At 41.5% G+C, this 18,675-nt stretch overlaps 2 protein-coding genes across 3 annotated transcripts in view; one reads left to right on the top strand and one right to left on the bottom strand.

The window, feature by feature from the left end:
* Positions 1-7,803, top strand: part of LOC109484450 (rab GTPase-activating protein 1-like) — an 89,400-nt gene extending 81,597 nt beyond the window's left edge. For both annotated transcript variants that reach the window (XM_019787712.1, XM_019787713.1), the window contains 12 exons: positions 2,017-2,205; positions 3,500-3,625; positions 4,054-4,197; positions 4,723-4,893; positions 5,050-5,142; positions 5,354-5,464; positions 5,728-5,832; positions 6,096-6,179; positions 6,343-6,414; positions 6,620-6,716; positions 7,090-7,229; positions 7,427-7,803. In XM_019787712.1, coding sequence (XP_019643271.1) covers positions 2,017-2,205; positions 3,500-3,625; positions 4,054-4,197; positions 4,723-4,893; positions 5,050-5,142; positions 5,354-5,464; positions 5,728-5,832; positions 6,096-6,179; positions 6,343-6,414; positions 6,620-6,716; positions 7,090-7,229; positions 7,427-7,549 — 1,455 coding nt within the window. In that variant the 3' untranslated portion in view covers positions 7,550-7,803. The remainder of the gene's footprint in view (positions 1-2,016; positions 2,206-3,499; positions 3,626-4,053; positions 4,198-4,722; positions 4,894-5,049; positions 5,143-5,353; positions 5,465-5,727; positions 5,833-6,095; positions 6,180-6,342; positions 6,415-6,619; positions 6,717-7,089; positions 7,230-7,426) is intronic.
* A 2,709-nt stretch (positions 7,804-10,512) lies between these two features.
* Positions 10,513-18,566, bottom strand: LOC109484473. The gene is made up of 8 exons (XM_019787740.1): positions 18,467-18,566; positions 16,358-16,582; positions 15,975-16,156; positions 14,571-14,777; positions 13,984-14,258; positions 13,300-13,525; positions 12,727-13,014; positions 10,513-12,446 (listed from the first exon to the last, which is right to left on the bottom strand). Exons 2-8 carry the CDS (start codon positions 16,551-16,553, stop codon positions 11,340-11,342), a joined length of 2,481 nt encoding a protein of 826 aa, XP_019643299.1. The 5' UTR covers positions 16,554-16,582; positions 18,467-18,566; the 3' UTR covers positions 10,513-11,339.
* Between the last annotated feature and the right edge of the window lie 109 nt (positions 18,567-18,675).

Below are 18,675 nucleotides of genomic sequence, written 5' to 3'. Positions count from 1 at the left end.
CAGGGCCCATGTAGGTATTGGATCTCTCCGAACATTACGAAGACCAAAATAGAAGGTAAGATATCGATGTGCCATCCTATCATGGGCTGGTCACATGCAAGGCAGTCTGGTTAAGATGTCTGCAAAGCTTTAAAAAAAACAATACATCCTGCTGTCTGTAGGGGAAGGTATCCACATGGGGGATCCATAATTGGCAACACTCTTGGGATCCTTTTACAATGGCCTGCATGGGGGGGAGGGGGTACCGACAACGCTGTACGTTAAATTTTGAGAGCCGGCCACGTATTACGGATCTGTAGGACAAGGGTTTTAAGATTGCAAACTGTATGCACATGTATGTACATAAAATGTATGTATGTATATGTAAGTAACTTGATGTACATGCAATCAAGTTGCACTTAGTCTTCTTCTGGCAAAATGTTTTTTCATGTCCTAGTATTCAAACATAATAGCATCTCATGAATGGCTCTAATATACCTCAAGGCAACTTCCTGTACTTAAAGGACAGTCTAGTAGACACTCTCCCATACCCTGTCTGCCTTAGCTCATGAATTATGCTTATTCGTGAGTTTTACGATGAAAACTTTGTGTGCAACTAGACAGTAGCGTAACACTTTCCTTGACCTACCTCAAATATTATACAGTCACTGCATTTCCCAAAGTTGTCACAAAGTATACACGCGTGGGTATTAAACCTGAATTTATTGCAGACAAAGTTCCTCCAAATGTTTTAGTTTGGTGTGTTATTCACTGTATCACAAGGTGCAGCATGCGATAAAAATGCAGTAAAAGCAACCTGACATAACTATAAATGTTATCACTTCATCCTGCCGGCACATTTTCACTCCGGGGAGTATATCACATCAAACATGATTAGCCCCATTATGACAGTTACTGCTTCCACTGTTAGAATGGCAAATAGGTGTCAACTGCATTGTGATTGAACATCAGATTCTACTATGTAGCTGTTAATATCACCCCCCCCCAAGACTGATGTAGACAAGAAGAAAAGTGAAACTTTGACACAGTTTTTTTAGAAGTCAGCTCTGTTAAGTTAGGCAGAATGTGGAGCACAATGTGTGTGCTCTGTTAGGGAAAAGTGACAGTTTAAACTAACTTAGTGGTTGACTGAAGCCTAACTAAGCAGACAAACTTTGAAGGTTGAACAGACATGACTTTCTTTCAGTCAATTCTGTTGTCATCGGTCTGCTGTCAGATGATGGTCAAACTTGATTTACTCGTATCTACCCCAAAATGTCATACAAAATTATTCATGGACAGTAGAAGAACTGATTTGACTAGAGGTTTTTGTGTATTCTGGAGTTATTGTCCTTCTAATTCTTCTTTCATCCAATAGTCTTTACATTATATTGTACGGCATGGGCCCCCATGGAAATCAAGTCAGTCTTGCCAGGTTCCCAAGATGTACATAAAATCAAATGAATTTGAAAGTAGGTTGAAAAGGTTGTGAAGGACATGGGCCTTTTAAGGTCAACATCACAGTCTGCATTCAGCAGAACACCGTCAGTTTACAAGTCATTTGGACTTCAGAAAGACTGGCTTTAAAGCAAGTCAAGCTGCACATGCAATATCTACAAGGAAGGCTAGCTTTCTAGGAATACAATCTGACAGGCTATGGGCCTCTTTTCTTATGCATTATGTTGGTATTACTAAGTGGTGTACTGAGTATTAGCTAAGATGTAACTTTTGACATGTTGTTATGGTATGTTATGCCATGGAGGTCTACCTCCATGGTTATGCTAAGACTAAACAACTAAATAAAGTTATCTTTATTTACGTCATAACAACACTATGACTATATGGTTGGTCACAGTCCATGTTTTTACAGTAGTGTGTACAGTGTGTTACATGTACATACTCAGCATGACTCAACACTACCGTATGACTGATGGATAAGGGCATCACAAGTACAAAAAGTGGTTGTATCTTTCAGGAAAGTCCAAAATGTTGCCATCTAGTTTTGATCCCAAGTTTGTTTGTTTTTTTTTCCTTCAGGAGTCTCCTTGTGAGCAAGTTATCCAGCGAGACATCAACAGAACTTTCCCTGCTCACGAGTTCTTCAAGGACACGGGCAGCCTGGGTCAGGAGTCGCTGTACAAGATCAGCAAGGCGTACTCCGTGTTTGATGAGGAGATCGGGTACTGCCAGGGGCTGTCTTTCCTGGCGGCATCACTACTGCTTCATGTGAGTTGCACATCAGTCAATAACACTATTATATATATATAAGGAAAGTAGTTGCTAATCTGATAAAGTATCTCCTTCACATGCTTGCAAAGCGAACTCAAACAGCACGTTATACTATACATGATGTTTAAGGAGAGGGCAGTCTGTGATCAACTAAGTTTTGTATGTCTTATATTGTCTGCTTTCAAACAACATACTGTACATGACTGCTACAGTACTCCCAAGCAGAGTTGCAGGGGCATACTCTCCTTGCAAATTTTTGAAATCTTGACCCTTTGAAACACTGTTTCCTGCATTTTGAAATAAAAATTTTGCTTGTAGAGTCTGTCAATGCGTGTTCACCCAGACTGGGCAAAATTTTTGTTCGTCATGAGTGACAAAATTCAATTCATGAAAAGACAGACATTGACTAGAACACTGCTCCCAAATGAAAAATAATCCAGAATGTGCATGCTGGAAATTTACGAATGGTTTTGAAAGCCATGATGGAGGCCTTGAACTTTATAGCTGGGCCACTAAACTTGAAGAAAGGGAGAAGCTAGATCAAGGGTAACAGAGAGAAAGTATCGAATGGTAATGCACTAAACCTCTGTTTGTCTCAGCTATCTGTTAGCCTGACATGTATAGTACATGTAAGTTACAACTATAGTCTGCTGGAGGCGCCAGTAGAGCTGATAAAGCTGTGTAAGGATGGACTTGAAACAAGCAATATGTCAGGAAAGCACTCAGCAGAGACATTATGGTTGCTGATGGTTTCTGCTAAGTAACTTCTGCCTTCTAACTTGCCAGTGCACCAGTACTGAGTTGGTGCAGTGAGGCACCCTCTGAGTACCTCTAGATAAAAGTGATTTCAAAGTACAATATAGAGCAATATTTCATATATATCACAGAAGTTACTGAATGAGATTATGATAGAACTCTTTTCGCGGAAGTTCATCTGTGGTAGTAGTAATCATGATAGTGCAATGCTGAACTTTATTCCAACACAAGGGTACACAGAAGATCAAATTCAAGAACCAATCATCAGGATAAGTCACAATGACCAATCACTTCTGAGTGTGAATCCACGAGTGGCACATTTGACCAATTGCTAATGTCACATATCCATCAAGGTCATGTGTTCATAACTCTTGGAGATTTATGTTTGAAAGTGATTGGTCATTACTAATCCTGATGAAGGCAGTCGTCATTGCTAATCCTGATGAAGGCGACAGTGGCCATTGAAAATTTGATCCCAATGTACCCTGGTGTGGGAATAAAGTTCAGCATGGTACTATGAAATGTTTTCTCCCAGATGCCGGAGGAGCAGGCCTTCTGTGTGCTGGTGAAGGCCATGTTTGACTACAACCTGAGGGACCTGTTCAAGGAAGACTTCAAGGAGCTGCACATGAGGTTCTACGTGCTGGAGAGATTGATAGAGGTATGGAGAAATATTGTAGTTTTCTTTTTCAAAGCTTCAAAGAGCAGCCTAGCAGGTATCATGAGAACTGCAACACAGTTTGTGAGACTGAATAAAAAGACTCTTTACACATCCAGCTGATGTTTCGGTGACCGTCTGTCACCTTCCTCAGGGCAATTATGACTGATTCACATTGCATAGCACAGGTGTCGCTGCTATGGATACATTCCCGAACGCAAAGTACTCGGTTACAGGGAACTGAATCTACAATGCTGTAGTCATGCTACATTAGAAGTAGCCTTTATAGTATTATTTTATGGTCATTTTTACTGTTTACTAAATATTATTTATGATTTCCAATGTTCTTGAATTTAGCCCTTGGGCATGAATTTGCAATAAACTTTGTGGTGATTAATGTTTACTTATTGAGGGATGTCTCTCTCTCACAGGACTACCTCCCGGATCTGAACCAGCACTTTTTGAACATGAACATTGAGTCCCACATGTACGCATCTCAGTGGTTCCTCACACTCTTCACTGCCAAGTTTCCTCTCTACATGGTCTTCCGCATCATCGACATCTTTCTCAGTGAGGTAGGTCTCGTCCTTTTTGTCAAGTGGCTGTCTTCATCAGTAGCTAAGGAAAGATGGTGGATGCCGTCTGAAAGCTTCAATGCTTTTACTGTTACAGTTAAAAATCTGGTGAAACAATTTAGAGCCTTCCTATTATACTAAACCTTTACTGTTTCTATTGAAATGTGATTTGAGCTGATTCTACAGTCAATGAAATTCCACTGTCCTGTAGGGACAGGGAAATTTGGTTTCTTGTCTTTGGCATTTTTTCTATATTTGAGCTTCTCTCTGTAATTATTTGTATCACACTTTTATTTTTGACCTAGGTGTCATGGTAATTGGCCTCGAATTTTGTCCTTTTTTTTATACAGGGATTTTGGTTATAGATGACACACACAGTTGATAGAGAAAGTCTAGGGGCTTTAGCCACTGAACCTAGGTGTCATGAAATTTGCCTAGAATTTGTCCCTTTCTTTACGTAGTCTTTGGTTACAGTTGACAGACACAGTTGATAAAGAGTGAAATAATTCAGACACTGCTTTCCAGGGTATTGACGTGACCTACAACATTGCGCTGGCCCTGCTGAAGACGTCCAGGAAGGACCTGTTGGCGCTGGACTTCGAGGGCGTGCTGAAGTACTTCCGTGTGCAGCTGCCCAAACTGTACCGCTCGGAGCAGAACGCACAGCAGCTGCTCAGGCTAGCCTGCTCCATGAAGGTGGGCTTAAACTTTGTTCTATCCCTGTCTCTGTCCTTAGTGCTGAAGGACTTTCCCAGTCCTTAGTGATCTACTCATTTATGACAATTACATGTACAGTGTAGATGATGCTTTGGTTGATTTGTTTAATCATTCAAAATAAAATGTTTTCCTCAGATTAACCAGAAGAAGCTGAAGAAGCATGAGAAGGACTACTACACCCTGAAGGAGCAGGAGATGCAGCAGGAGGACCCAGTGGAGAGACTGCAGGTAAACACTACCACAGAAGAACACAACAAGTATGATTTTAAAAAAAACAAAAAAACACTGGCGACATTTGGTTGTGTTTGACTGTATGGTTTTTTTTTCCAAACATAAAATTCACATTACAGTATTCATAAAGGTAATTCAATACCACAAACGGTATTCATGGACCAATGCAAAACCTTGACATCAATCTGTTTTTCTCACTGTTATTCAGAGAGAAAACAAGCGGCTGATGGAGGGGAACATGCGGCTGGAACAGGAAAATGATGACCTCGCCTACGAGCTGGTTACCAGCAAGATCTCCCTTAGAAAGGACCTGGATGCGGTGAGTGCAGTTTGTGACAGACTTTGCCCTTCAATTTGTGTCTCTGTACCCTTTTCTTACTGATGAAGGACACTTCCTGTCACTGTCCCTAGTGCTGAAGGACTTCCCTGTCCTTAGTGCTAAAGCACCTTCCCTGTCCTTAGTGCTGAAGGACTTCCCTGTCATATATTGCTGAATTATGATATGTCTTCTATCTTAAAAATCAAAAGACCAATACAAAAATTGAAAAGATCATTTAGATCAGTGTCTCTATTATTTCACAGTCAGAAGACAAGGCTGACACCCTGAACAAGGAGCTGCTGGCGACCAAACAGATGCTGGTGGATGCTGAGGAGGAGAAGAAACGACTTGAAGTGGAGTCTACTCAGGTTTGAAATTGTTTACGGAAACTCATTTCTCAGATACATTTTTTACAGTATTTGTATTTTAGGATATGTTAAAGGATTGTTTGTTTGTTATACTCAAAAGTAGTTGATTGTATACCTCATAAGACCATACAATTTGACATTATGACATTTGATACTGCTTTAGGAGACTGTCTCTGGAGACCCCAAGTCAACAGTGTGAATGAAAACAAACTAAGCTTGTTGCTTTATCTTAATTATACTTGATCTGTGATTGGTTTACCCAGCTGAAGGACATGTGTAGGAGAGAGCTGGAGCGAACAGAGAAGGAGATCAACAGAAATGCTACAATCATCGCAGACTACAAGCAGGTAGGCCAAATTCCTCTGTAGATTAAAGTAAAAAAGTACAATGTAAAAGTCTCTTAGTCTTTTTGAGTGGTAGTGGTTAATCCATTATGTTATATCAGTGCAAGACCCTCTGTAGAGTGGCAAGGGTTAAACCCTTTTGTGTTGCCCCCCTCCCCTCCCCCAGATCTGTACCCAGCTAAGTGAGAGGCTGGAGCATCAGCAGACTGCTGCCAAGGAGGAGCTGGCAAGAATAAAGGTCAGGATGCATTTCTCTAACTTTGGTATAAAAGGTAGCAAACTTACAGTCCTTTACTTTGAGGACTTGCCATAGGATTTTTAGTAATAGATTTACTACAGGGAAGAAATTTAATCTTTGAGTTTTTTTTTTCAAAAGTATATGATAGTCAGGCATGTCCTTGTTATTCATTAATCCATACTAATTTAGTGTCTTTGTCTGTCAGGGCCAAGTGAAGACATGTGACAAGTGCTGCAAGCTGTTCACCGAGAACGGAGACGTCAAGATAGAAGCCTTACCAGAGACACCAGATGGCACAGAGAGTGAGTGACCTACTTTAATGACATACATGTATTTTTACATGGACTTGTATGTGGCAAAGATATCGCCATAATCACAGTGTACTAATCTTAGATTGGTATGAACATCTTGGTACAGTTATATGTCAGTAAAGACACAGTCAGATGGTAGGCTGACACAGTTGTGTATGTGTTGTACAAAATTCAATGAAAGAAAATGTAGTACTAGTGTATCTTTATCAAGCCTGTAGATAGCACACTTCTGTCACAGCCTTGGTAAAGCTTATTAATCTGCTGACACATAAAGAACAAACCTCGGTGAAGGAAAGTCATGCAGCACTAAGGACAGGGACATGGAACGTCCTTCAGCACTAATAACACAATGTTCTGTTGACAGATCCAGATGTTCAGGCAGTGAAGAAGCAGCTGCGAGAAATGGAGCTGGAGCTGGCACAGACCAAACTGCAGCTGGTGGAGGCGGAGTGTAAGAACCAGGACCTGGAGCACCAACTCAACGCCGCTCTGTCAGAGATACAGGTACTTTGATGTGACTTGCATACATGCATATACATGTATACAAGAGTCTCATGCCAAAATTTCTTTTTAGCTGCAGATGGTTACTGTATGGTAACCTGTTCCACGTGGATATGGATCAGTCTGTACTTGAAAGTCTTTTTCATGGCATTTTTATTGTGTTGTGACAGTCCCTATTGTTCAACTTTCCTACTTTCCAGGCCTCCAGAAACAGCTGGTTCCAGAAGACCCTCACATCGATCAAGGAAGTGACAAAGAAGGATTCTTCTTCCTCCCCAAGGACGCCCACATCAACTACAGCACCCAAAACTCCAACATTATAGTAGAGGATGAAATCAAACTTTTACCACATCAACAACAACCTACAAATGTTCAAACATCAAATGGTCATGTTAAACATTTGTAGGATACCATCAAAAGAGGAAACATTTGTATTCACAGTAAATTTCCATAACTTTAGGTACCTTCAAATCATAATGTTTATTGTGATTTGAAGGTAAAACAGTTACTTCAATTTTTTGTCATTGTAGTTTCCTGCCTTTTCAACATAATATTATGTAACAACAATAATCATCATAATTCGGCCACACCAATTTAATTTGTTGGTTCTCGGATTCGCCTCTTCGTTTTTTTTCTGATTTGCAAAAAAAAAAAAATTTGATTCTGAATGAACTGAAAAATGCTCATGTTTTGCCCCCAACAGTTGAGGAAAGTCCTTTTCTTCCTAGTTGTTACAGTTTCCCCATCTATCATTGCAGTGGTTTGATTAACAGTTCAAAATTCAATGTTTAAATTTTTACCCAGCCTTTTGTGTTGACTTCATGGCTCATTTTGTAGCATTTAAGCCTATAACAGGATGCCTAGACCTGTTTTTATTTTTATTTTTTTCGCCCTGTCGCTTCATATTTTTTCTGAAAAAATCCGAGAACCAACAGATTAAATTGGTGTGGCCTTAACAGTTGCACCTTGATAATAACAGTTACCAACAGAATCCTGAAGAAAACCTCCACAGTACTCCTTTAACAGGAGAAAAAGAATGCACGGCCAATTGTCTGGCCAGTAGTCTGGAGCTTGTATGAAACTGTATCACTACTATCTGTCAAAATGTATTAACCAGGTTTTGAATGCTGACATGTTGTAACTACAGTACTGTACTTCAAGTTGAGATGTGGCTTAAAGTTAGTTCTAAACAGGATTGAAAAGTCATTTGAAGTATACCCTGATCAATGCCAATGGTATCTTAGATGTAAATTGAAAATATGAAATAAGCTTGATATTAGAATGTTGCCACTTTGTTGTGTTTGGTAGGAGAAGTGTTATGATACCAGCACGCCCTTGTAAATAGATATATGAATTAGAGGATAATATTAGTGCAATGGAATATAAGGGAACTATACCAATCATCAACTTTTGGTATGAAGAAAGGTATGAAAAATTGCTAATCATTTGGCAAAGCACCACAACATATTTATGCTCTCTTTCGGTCATTATTTGTGTTATTGTTTCTGCAGATTCTGAAGCAAAATCGATGATTGCGTGCAGTTGTGTGTTATGGTGAATACTATGCCAGCATTGGGTCAATCACCAGTACAGTGAGCAAGTATTACGGATGTCAGTTTTGCCCTTTGTTTACTACACTATAGATAATGCTGAATATCACTTGTGAATCACTTTTAAAACATGTACTAGATACATGTAGTTACACCACAGGCAAGTTGAATTCAGCACATTGTAGTTGAGTTGTTTTAGACTAGAAGAAACTCCAGAGGTGATGACCATATTGCACTGAGAGGATAGAAATGCCATCCTCACTCACACAGTGACTACATATGTTTTGTAAATAGCCAAAGAGCTTTGTAACTGAGAAATGTGATCATAGTGGTTATGATAACTGTCTGATATGTAGATCTGATGTTCTTCTTTTGATAGATTTTTTGTCTTCCAAGACACAAATTTTGCCATGCAATTGAAAATTCTGACTGCATGTTGATCTAGTTATCCAAGCTTCACAGTCTTGGAGCTCATGTTGTTCTGTCCCTTCCCTTGGTCCCCTTCAGAGGTTACCTTCCCATGATGCTCTCAATGTGAAAATGGCACAGCCAATGAGAGAGAGGAAGGGAGGACCTTGAAATGCAAATGCACAAGTGTAGAGTTGGATTATATTGAATGTGTTGTTCTTATGTGACACTGTGTACTCAAGATGAGTCCTAGGAGAAAGGTCAACATTATAGGCCTGGGTTTCACTTTAACATACACTGTACAGTGTACAGTGGTGCTAGACCACCAGACCATTCAGTAGCTTCATTATTACTGATGGAAGAGGCTTTCAAATTGTCAAATACAACAAAATATATGATGTGCCCTAATAATTGTGTTCAAAGATATCATCTTATGACAATAAAGTCAGTATCAACAAAAATCAATTTGAAAGTATCTTATGGCATTCAAAGAATAAAATACACAATATCTATAAGGAGTGAATCACTAGTTCTTATATTTGGGCAACTTAATACTAAGATTATACAGCATTCTTTTGCCTGCCAAATTCTGCTGCGTCATTATGGATGTTTAAAGCAAAATGTGAAAAATGTGTTACATGTCTTGACATATTTTTCTTCCAATGTTGAAGTTAGAGTTAAGTTACTTTAAAAAAAGGGGGTTTCACCGGCCTGCATTTATCTCAAGATGTTTGAAAGGATAATGATAGAAGTACAGGGTGTCTTGTGAAACGTTTCCTACCCTTAATTAAAGCATCTTCAATATTCAAACCATAGTTGCGCACTACGGAATTTGGTGCTGGATGTATGGATATCTCAACATTTTGCTTTTGTTTGATTGTTATATTTGTGCTTTACCACAAATTATCATGAAGTTAGCTAACCTCCACTGTCCTAACAGTTGATAATCTTGCTGTAGAATAAACAATCATGCATCCCGGGATCCTCTGGCTGGTGTAGATAGAAGAGAGAATTGATTCAGGCAAAATGTACGTTACAGGTGCCTCATAAAGGGACATATCTGTTGGCAGAACTTTCGTCTTTATGATAGCAAAATATAACCTGTAGTGCACAATAAGCTGGCTACAGTAAAAGTTGTTTCAGTTAAATATGTTCTTGTTGAGTTATATGTGCATTTGTCCCCTTACTGGGTACATAAATTATGGTACATAGTTTTGCCTCTTTTCGATATTCTTCTCAATAGATTTCATATCTTGACGTGTTTCTCAAGCCTATACCTTCGTTTAACTTGACACAGAAATGGAAAATAGTCTGGTACACTATTCATGTCAGATGTTTTTATTACCGATAGTCAACAATGCCTCAGGGACTCAGTCTGTAGCAGCATTTTCTATTGAGATTTCCTCAACATTTGTGCATGAGGTAAGAAATATCTATAAGTTTACTTTGATATGGCATTACCCCCAAGATGCATTATTAGGTCAAAATCCATTTATAGTTATTTTTTATTAACTAACTCCACATTTTATCCTGTTGGCTATTCTCTGATGATACACAATGATATGTGTTTTTGATGGACACCATGCCTAATGTTGGGGCTACAAATGAATACTGCATAATAATGATGGCTTGTTATAACCTGAGTGTTCAGGTCTAATGGTTATCAAAAAAAAGGAAGACAAATTTTTTACCATCCAAAATGCACACATTGAAATACACATCAAAGCAAAGAATTACCCAGCATAAAGTGTAAACGATCTCCCAGTTCCGGTAAAATACCCTGACCCCTACTGTTAGTGACAGTTCTAAATGTTACATTTTAGAATGTCCGTTAACATAAAAAAAATGCAACAGCAAAAACAAACATTCAAGACACCCACTGTGACAGAACTGTACTGTCATCACGTAAATTAAATAAACTCACACACGTCACCCCATTTAATGTACAATGTCCTCAGTAAAAAGCAGCAACATTTCCAAGAAAGCAGCAATGCTCTTTAAATTCTGACACACATTTCAATACATACATGTATATACAGATAAGATCTTCATATTCTTTGGAGTTAGATTGTCATATCTCCAACAGAAACATCCTGAGTCAATTAAAAAGCATTTGGCATATGTTCTGGTGTACTGTAACACCTTTTGTCAGAGATCACACCTGTGTAGCTACAGTTTGACTTTGGTTCAAGTTTGAGTTCAAGGTCAGCATTCTCCCCTCCATCATTTGGTGCCGGATGCTGCTGTCGGGCGACCGTGCGACACTGCCCACCGGGGGGAGGGGGGGAGACTTGCTCTCAGGAACATCAAAGCTCGGCGATCCTGTCTGTGGGAGGGGGTAGAACGCCTGAACTGTCGCCGTTCTCTGTTTCAGCTGCGCAACGCGAACGCGAGCCTCCATGAGTCTGTTGTTGGCGTCTTGTAACATTTTCGAGTCCAGGACGCTGCGTTCTGTGGAGACCTCAGCCTGTCGCATCAGCTGTCTGTGCTCCAGGTATCTCCGAACAAGCTCCTTCTGCTCCTGGGACTGCTCACGAGTTTGTCGGTATTTGTCCTTCCGCTCGCTGGAGTCATCTTCCTTGCGCGTTTGGCGATCGTGACGCAACAAGGCATTTGAGACAGATGTGTGTTGACTGCTAAAGTCTGCCATGAAGGCTAAGTCTGCAAAGCGTGCTTTTGTCCTCTCAAACGCCTTCCCTCTTGTCTCGTATCGCTTCTCTATGTAGTTGATATGTTTGAGCTCATGCTTTTCCAGAGCTTCAGACACCTCCACACCGTCTTTTTCCCGTTTCCTCAGTGCATTGTTCCTTTTCTGGTGCATGAACCCTTGGACCCGATTTTTTGCCTGCTCTCTTTGGTCCTTTATTGCCATAACCTGTTCCATCTTTTCTGCAATCTGTGCTGCCCGTTTCCTGTCCTTGTACGCTTGCTGCACGGCTTTGAAACACGTCATACCCATGGTTCCTTGGGCCTTTGAAAACAGTCTCTGGTCCAGCGTGACCACCTGTTTGGGGGGAAGTTTTGGCTGTGGCTGACTGGCCAGGTACTCCCTGTGCACCCTCTCCGCAGACCGAATGTCCTCAGCCCCCTCCCGCTTTGCGATCAGCATTTCCTGCACGGCATCCGCCGCGTGTAGCATGGGTTTCAGCCCGGACAGTCGGAACTGGACCTGGACCTCGCTCTCCTCCACGGGAGTCTCCACGATCGGCTTCTGGTCCAAGTCCCGTTGTGGCCCCAGCAGCTGCTGCACAGTCTTGTAAACCTGTAGGGTATACAGAAGGAGAGACTATTGAACACGTCTGTACTCTGTGGCTGCCTGCTAGAACGGTCTTGTCAGACACCATGGTCTGACTGCTTTAGCTAAAGGAGAGCCTATTTAAGATGTCTGTACTCGGTGACTGCCTGCTAGAACTGTCTTGTCAGACAATGTGGTGTAACTACTTTATAGAGGTTTAACCAGTTACAAATGTGGACTGCGTGGTGACAGTTATGACAACTTCCTGTCACAGGTGACGGTCTTCTAAGAACACATTGCTACACACCTTCCGCTGCTTCTTCTGCTCCGACTTCGCCCGACGGTCTCTCCCCGAACGCTGGCCCTCGGACGGTGGTCCTAAACTGGACGGCCCGCTCTCCAGCCGCTTGACGATCTCGATGGTGATGGCTTCGTTTTGGTCCAGTGTCTGCAGCATGCCTTCCTGCAGCTTGTTCAGGTTGATGTGCAGGTTGCGGCGAGGGAAGGAACCGTCACCGGTGGGCGTGGCAGCAGGCGTGATGGGGGTCGGAACCGGGGGAGGCAGAGCTTTCTGTGGAGAGAACTCTTCTCTGTCCTGTGTGAAAAGAACAGGTAAGGTTCTTCAGTATTTGTTGTGTACTTTGTGTACGAGTATTGTGCACGGTGGTGGCAATTTCCTAGACAAAAAAGTCTGACTTGATCCAGCACCAAAAAAAAATAATCAATTTATCATTGGCTATCATTGATTAACTGTGCTTTTAGTCCTGGAACTTTGATACAATCCACATTAATTTGTAAAAAAATCATGTCAGAAACACTGAATAGGGCAGAACTTGATTTTGAGGATATTGTGGGTATGATGTATGAAAATCATTCTCACCATAGCAGACAGTCTCATCATGTCGTCCACCTTCCCCTCCATGACTGCCTGTTTCTCAGACACGACGCTGGGTGACTGCGGGCGGGAGCCGGGGCGCCGGTTCTGCATGTACGTGTCGTAGTCCAGACCCACGTTGGAGGTGGTGGAGCGGGCCGTCTGCGGGATCGGGGACGTAGGGGGCGGCGGTGTCGCCTCTTTCTGGGCCTCGGGCTTCTTAGGGGTAGGCCTAGAGATAGAGGAAATCAACATTAACATGGATATCAAAATTCTGCCTGCATATAGGCAGCCTAAAGGCACCAAATGTTGGTCGATAATTGGCAGAGTGGTTTATAGGATGATTACTCCATTACAACAAGTATTGTTACACCACCTGATGTTGTTTCTACCAGTATGACTTATGTAGTTTCATCTTGTGTACTATGATCAAATCTTACACTCAGCAAATACATTTTGTCACAAGTTGTACAGTGTAAAATATGCCAAGTTATCTTGTATCAGTGGACGAAAGAGGATATTTTCTAGTCTGGGTGCCATCCTCTGTAGTTTCTGCTGGCTCCCTAAAGTCACAGAAGTAGCCAGTGACATTAGGGAGTGAGCAGACACTATGGAGGATGGCACCCAGGCTACAAAATGCAATGTATCCTCATTCACCTATAGATATTTGAAATGAGAAAAAAAACTGACCTCCGCTGCTGTCCTCTCATCCTGGCGACCGTCTGCCTCCCCAGGTGACCCCTGACCCAGCGCTGGATGACCAGGACGGGAGAACAGTGCGCCAGCAGCACGTTGATTGCCTGCAGAAGGTCATTCACGTCCTCCAGCTCCTCCTCCAAGGTCGCGTCTCGCCGCGTGTTCGGGCCCACGTTGATGAACAGCGAGGGGTGTAAGGTACAGAACCTGCCACCGAAGTTAGAATCCTCAATAATCTCTTCATCAGAGATGAGGTAGTTATCTAGCACCTGTGGACAGAAGGAAAAACAATCTTTATCATACAATACCTTAATTTGTATCTTTTATAAGAAAAAACAAGATGACAATTCTATCCTAAACCCAGGAAGTCTGATAACCTTTCACATGTTTCAAACTTTGTATCAAAATTGCCAACTTCGAGGCAACATTTTATCCTATATCACTATTTTCAGAGGAAACCTACATTTTGAATGAAAACTAGTGGGGGACAGAAACCTCATTCCTTCTTTTCCACGCCTGGGTTTACCCATCTGCAAGTCATGACGATACAGTCCTTCTCAAAGAAAGTAATAAAAACGTACCTTGAGTGACCAGATGGTGTTGACAACATGATGTCTGTAGCTGGCTCGGAGGCTGAGGGGAGTGTCGTACATGGTGAGGACCACCAGGCTGGGACAGCTGCCCAGGTTGTGCAGACAGTCCAGCCGCCCGATGGGGTTGTCGTGGAGGAACAGGACTTTTAGTCGCTCCATCCCCTCCCAGAACTGGGCAGACGGCAGCACCGACACCTGAAACAGAGCAACGAACTTAGCTGAGATGGCTAAGACTACAGTACTATTATAACAGACTTTGTGTTCATGGTACATGCACATATAGTAAAAGTGCACAGTCTGAGAAAAATGGTGTTCACAGTGGCAGCAGGTGCCAGAAAACAAGTCTGCAATTGATTTGTCAGTGTTAATGATAAGTTCGCAGTACAGAAGTGTGTGAAAAACGTGAACATAAAAGTACCATGAAAAATCTGGAATTACTGCTACAGTATGATGTCATGAAGGTGGCAGTAGTACATGTACACAGGAGAAAGTAATTATTACAGTGTAAACTCTACACCATTCTCTCGGAAAAATGTTGCGATCACTTATAGTGCTTTATGTTTTTCTTAACATCCCTGTAATTCTATCAGCAGAAACAACTACATTAGCAGAGCAAGCGTCAAAGCTTTTGACAATGGATGTTGTTAGCATTGGAAGCAGGTGCATGCAAGCAAAAAATCTTTTAAAGGGCAAAAGTGTGGAAATGAAAGTGACATTGCCCTGAACAGCAAACTCAACAAAGAAGGCAAATTCATGGAATATTACAAGTTACTGTTTTAGCTCGCAATTTTCACTGCACTTGATAAATATACATGTAATGATATGCAAATATTGGCACTTATTCAATGTGTAGTTGAGCACAGCACAGAAACAACATGGGGGTCCCCTACACCCTCATTAAAGACTCATTCATCTACATCTAAAGCTGTGAGGTATGCATCTAAGCTGCCAGTCAATATTGATTTAAATCCTCTGTTCTTCTCTTTATTTGCTGCTACAGCACAGGGCTTACAAGATTGTAACAAACAAAGCCAATGGTGGAAAGACTTTGAGCTTGTGTGTTTCCGAATGGAATAACGTATTGTACTCAGCTTTGACATTGACTTAACTGTTGGACGACAATGTGTTCTGGCCTACATGTACATGTATGTCTGCAAAAACAGCTAAAAAAAGCTTTAGATTAATTTTTTAAGCAGCCAGGGATTTTTAAAACTAAGGAGACGGAGAAACCTGATCTGGGTCTTCTATCAGTTGGAGAGATTGGCCCATCCTACATTGAATTTTAGAGTATGGCGTAGTTTAATGCTATAGCCTTACAATATCCTATCTACAATACCAGTATTTTGTATGAAGGCAATTCTTGAAAAGTTTATAAAAGACCACGGTACACACCTGGTTGCTATGGAGGTCTAGCTTGACGAGCATGGTGCAGGCAGCCAGGGCGTCGAACCGTGTGATGTAGTTGTTACTGAGGATGCAGACCTGCAGTCGTGTGCAGGACTGGATGTACCCGATGTTCCGCAGATGTGCCTGCGTCATGCGCACGATCTGGATATCATAGATCTTCTGGCGATCTGTGGAATCATAGACAAAAACACCATGCTTGAAATTTGAGGCAAATGGTTGGTTAACAGAAGATTACGCTTGAAAAAGGTAGAACATAAGATAAGGAGAAATCACAGTAACTGCAACAAGCGCAGTAGTTTAACCTTGATCTTTAACCTTGGATGCATGGATTGGATACCCTTATCAAAATAAACAGTTTTTAGCCTCACCTTCTCTGCTCTGGGACTGTGACTTTCCGAGGCACTGCTCCAACACGAATGATTTACTTGGAGACAGGAGGTAGCCTCGTTCTTCTGCTGTGCGTATGGCATCGTTTTCTCGTAATCGATCAAAGCGCGAGCGGGACAGCAGCGACTTTGGCGTGTCTGCCGTCCGCCCTCTCACCCAGTCAGGAATACTCAACATATTCGGGCGGACGCTCTCACCAATACATTCTGGAACAGGAATAAAATTTTTGGTTGATTATGGTCTCAAAAACAGTCAATCTCTTCTTGTCATGGTGTGCCTGGGCCAGGTTGCAGACACTAATATCCAAAACTGCACGGCAGGAAACAAAAAACCATCCCTGATCGTAGACTTGATAGTATGTCTGAGGACCATTATCTGAAGAGGTAACATACTTCATGAGAACACAGTGTTACCACTCCTTCTGTAGGGTCAAAAGTACCAGAAGCAAAGTGCGAAAAGAGTTCACCTTTGCACACGTGCGTTACCACTGTCGGCTTCTTCCTGAAGACTGGTGCCATTTTTTACCCTCAGTTCTCCTCATAGAGGCACTCAACTAAACATCTGTCACAAGCTACTAACGTGCCGCACAAAGGCAGCACAAGCGCAAGTGTCCAACAACGGTAGTTCACAGCAACCAGCTACAGTCAACTTAAATGTTGTTTGTACACAAAACAATGCCACACATTAGCGTATTTGTAAAGAAAACAAAACAATTGTGGCCCAGAATAGGGAGTTTGGTTTCCGATTCTGTGTTATCGGGAACAGGAGAAAAAAGCTACAGCCTAAGTCAACATGACGGATTCCGTTCCAACACTGCCCTGGAAACCTGACAGCTTCATCTGGCATCAGTCTCAGCGTGTGTGAATTGTGTGTGTACAACTGTGAAAAACAAACTCATTTATTCTGACGCCTGTTGTCGGCACCTTGTTGAAAGTGTTTGCACAGTACTGGGCTTCTGAGCATTGTGAACACAGTAATGTGATTTAACATGTAATTACAAGTATGAATAGCATTGCAAACTCCTAGTTATAAGGCAGTAATTGTGTGTTTCCAAACAGGAAGGATTGAAGCACTGAAATCACAGTATCTATGGAACCTGACACTGTGAGACATAACTTTGTTACCTTCAAGAAAAAACTCAGTCTTTCATTTCAACCAAGGAGGTTAAACAGTTGAGCCTCATGTTTGGCCACAGTAGAAGAGTTACTAAGCTTTCAAAATGCTTCTGCCATAATCTCCATCTATACAAAGTAAATGCCGAATTGAAATCCCACTTTGATTTCTGACTGATAATGTGGTGGATTCTATCTGTTGTTATCACTGTCACAACAGATAACTTTCACACAACAAGGAAAAGTTTACCAGCTGTACTAGTGTACCCAAGGAATATTCAATATGAATACATTCTGAAGCTCAAACATAAGGTATCTGGCACTATATCAGAGCATTGTCAACATCTTTGTTAAAGTCTATGTGGTTCACCGCTTGTTTTACACCTCAGTCCCTTCACTCACAGCAAAAAAAAGAGCAGGCCAAAAACTGACCTAATTTTAATTGCCAACAAGAGACAGAAAAGGTGACCTATAAAGGTTCAAATGGTGCAAAAGTAAACCATTTACTGGATGTAAAAAACAGCTTGATGTTTCAGTGGAAATTGAAATCGTGTTTTCTTTGTAGATTTTATAAACGACAACGTACTATAACGTATCATGAATGACCTCTAAGCTCTACAATGCGTACAGTCACAAATATTTGTACGTGAAGCGTTTGAACACTGCGGTCTTCGTGCCCTAGCTTCCTGTAACGTTGTTCCTAACTACTTAATACCGGTAATATTGCAGATGATAATGCTGTTGATCCTGTGCCTTCGTGAGTCTGAAGTTTTTAAAGAACACACAGGAGCAACATATCGCTAGTTTGCCGATCGACTACCGTATAGGAACGCGGCCGATCATCGCCAGTGTTATGGTTCGACGATCTCAAAACTTTAAAAAAGGGTAAAATGTCATTCAGAACACAGACGATGGCCCTCAAATGAATATTGACCAAAAGTGCAGTATTTTTCACCTTCACTGTTGGATTCTACGTACCTGAAATTTCGGCCTGCGTCAGAAAACTGCGCTTTTATGGATGATCTTGTTGCAGAATGTTCAGACGATCAAGTGCCGCCATCTTTGATTACATGGTTACCTAGCGACATGCACCGCATCAACACGATAAGTACTTCAAATTCTATAATACCATTTGTAAAGAACGGCAATAATTCTGGCAATCACAAAGTAGTCCAATTTTACTGATA

This window comes from Branchiostoma belcheri, unplaced genomic scaffold (genome assembly GCF_001625305.1).
Source record: "Branchiostoma belcheri isolate BF01 breed outbred unplaced genomic scaffold, Haploidv18h27 scaffold7, whole genome shotgun sequence".
Taxonomy (NCBI): Eukaryota; Metazoa; Chordata; class Leptocardii; order Amphioxiformes; family Branchiostomatidae; genus Branchiostoma; species Branchiostoma belcheri.
The sequence above is the reverse complement of the archived record's forward strand: the minus strand, read 5'-3'. Positions and strand labels throughout refer to the sequence as shown.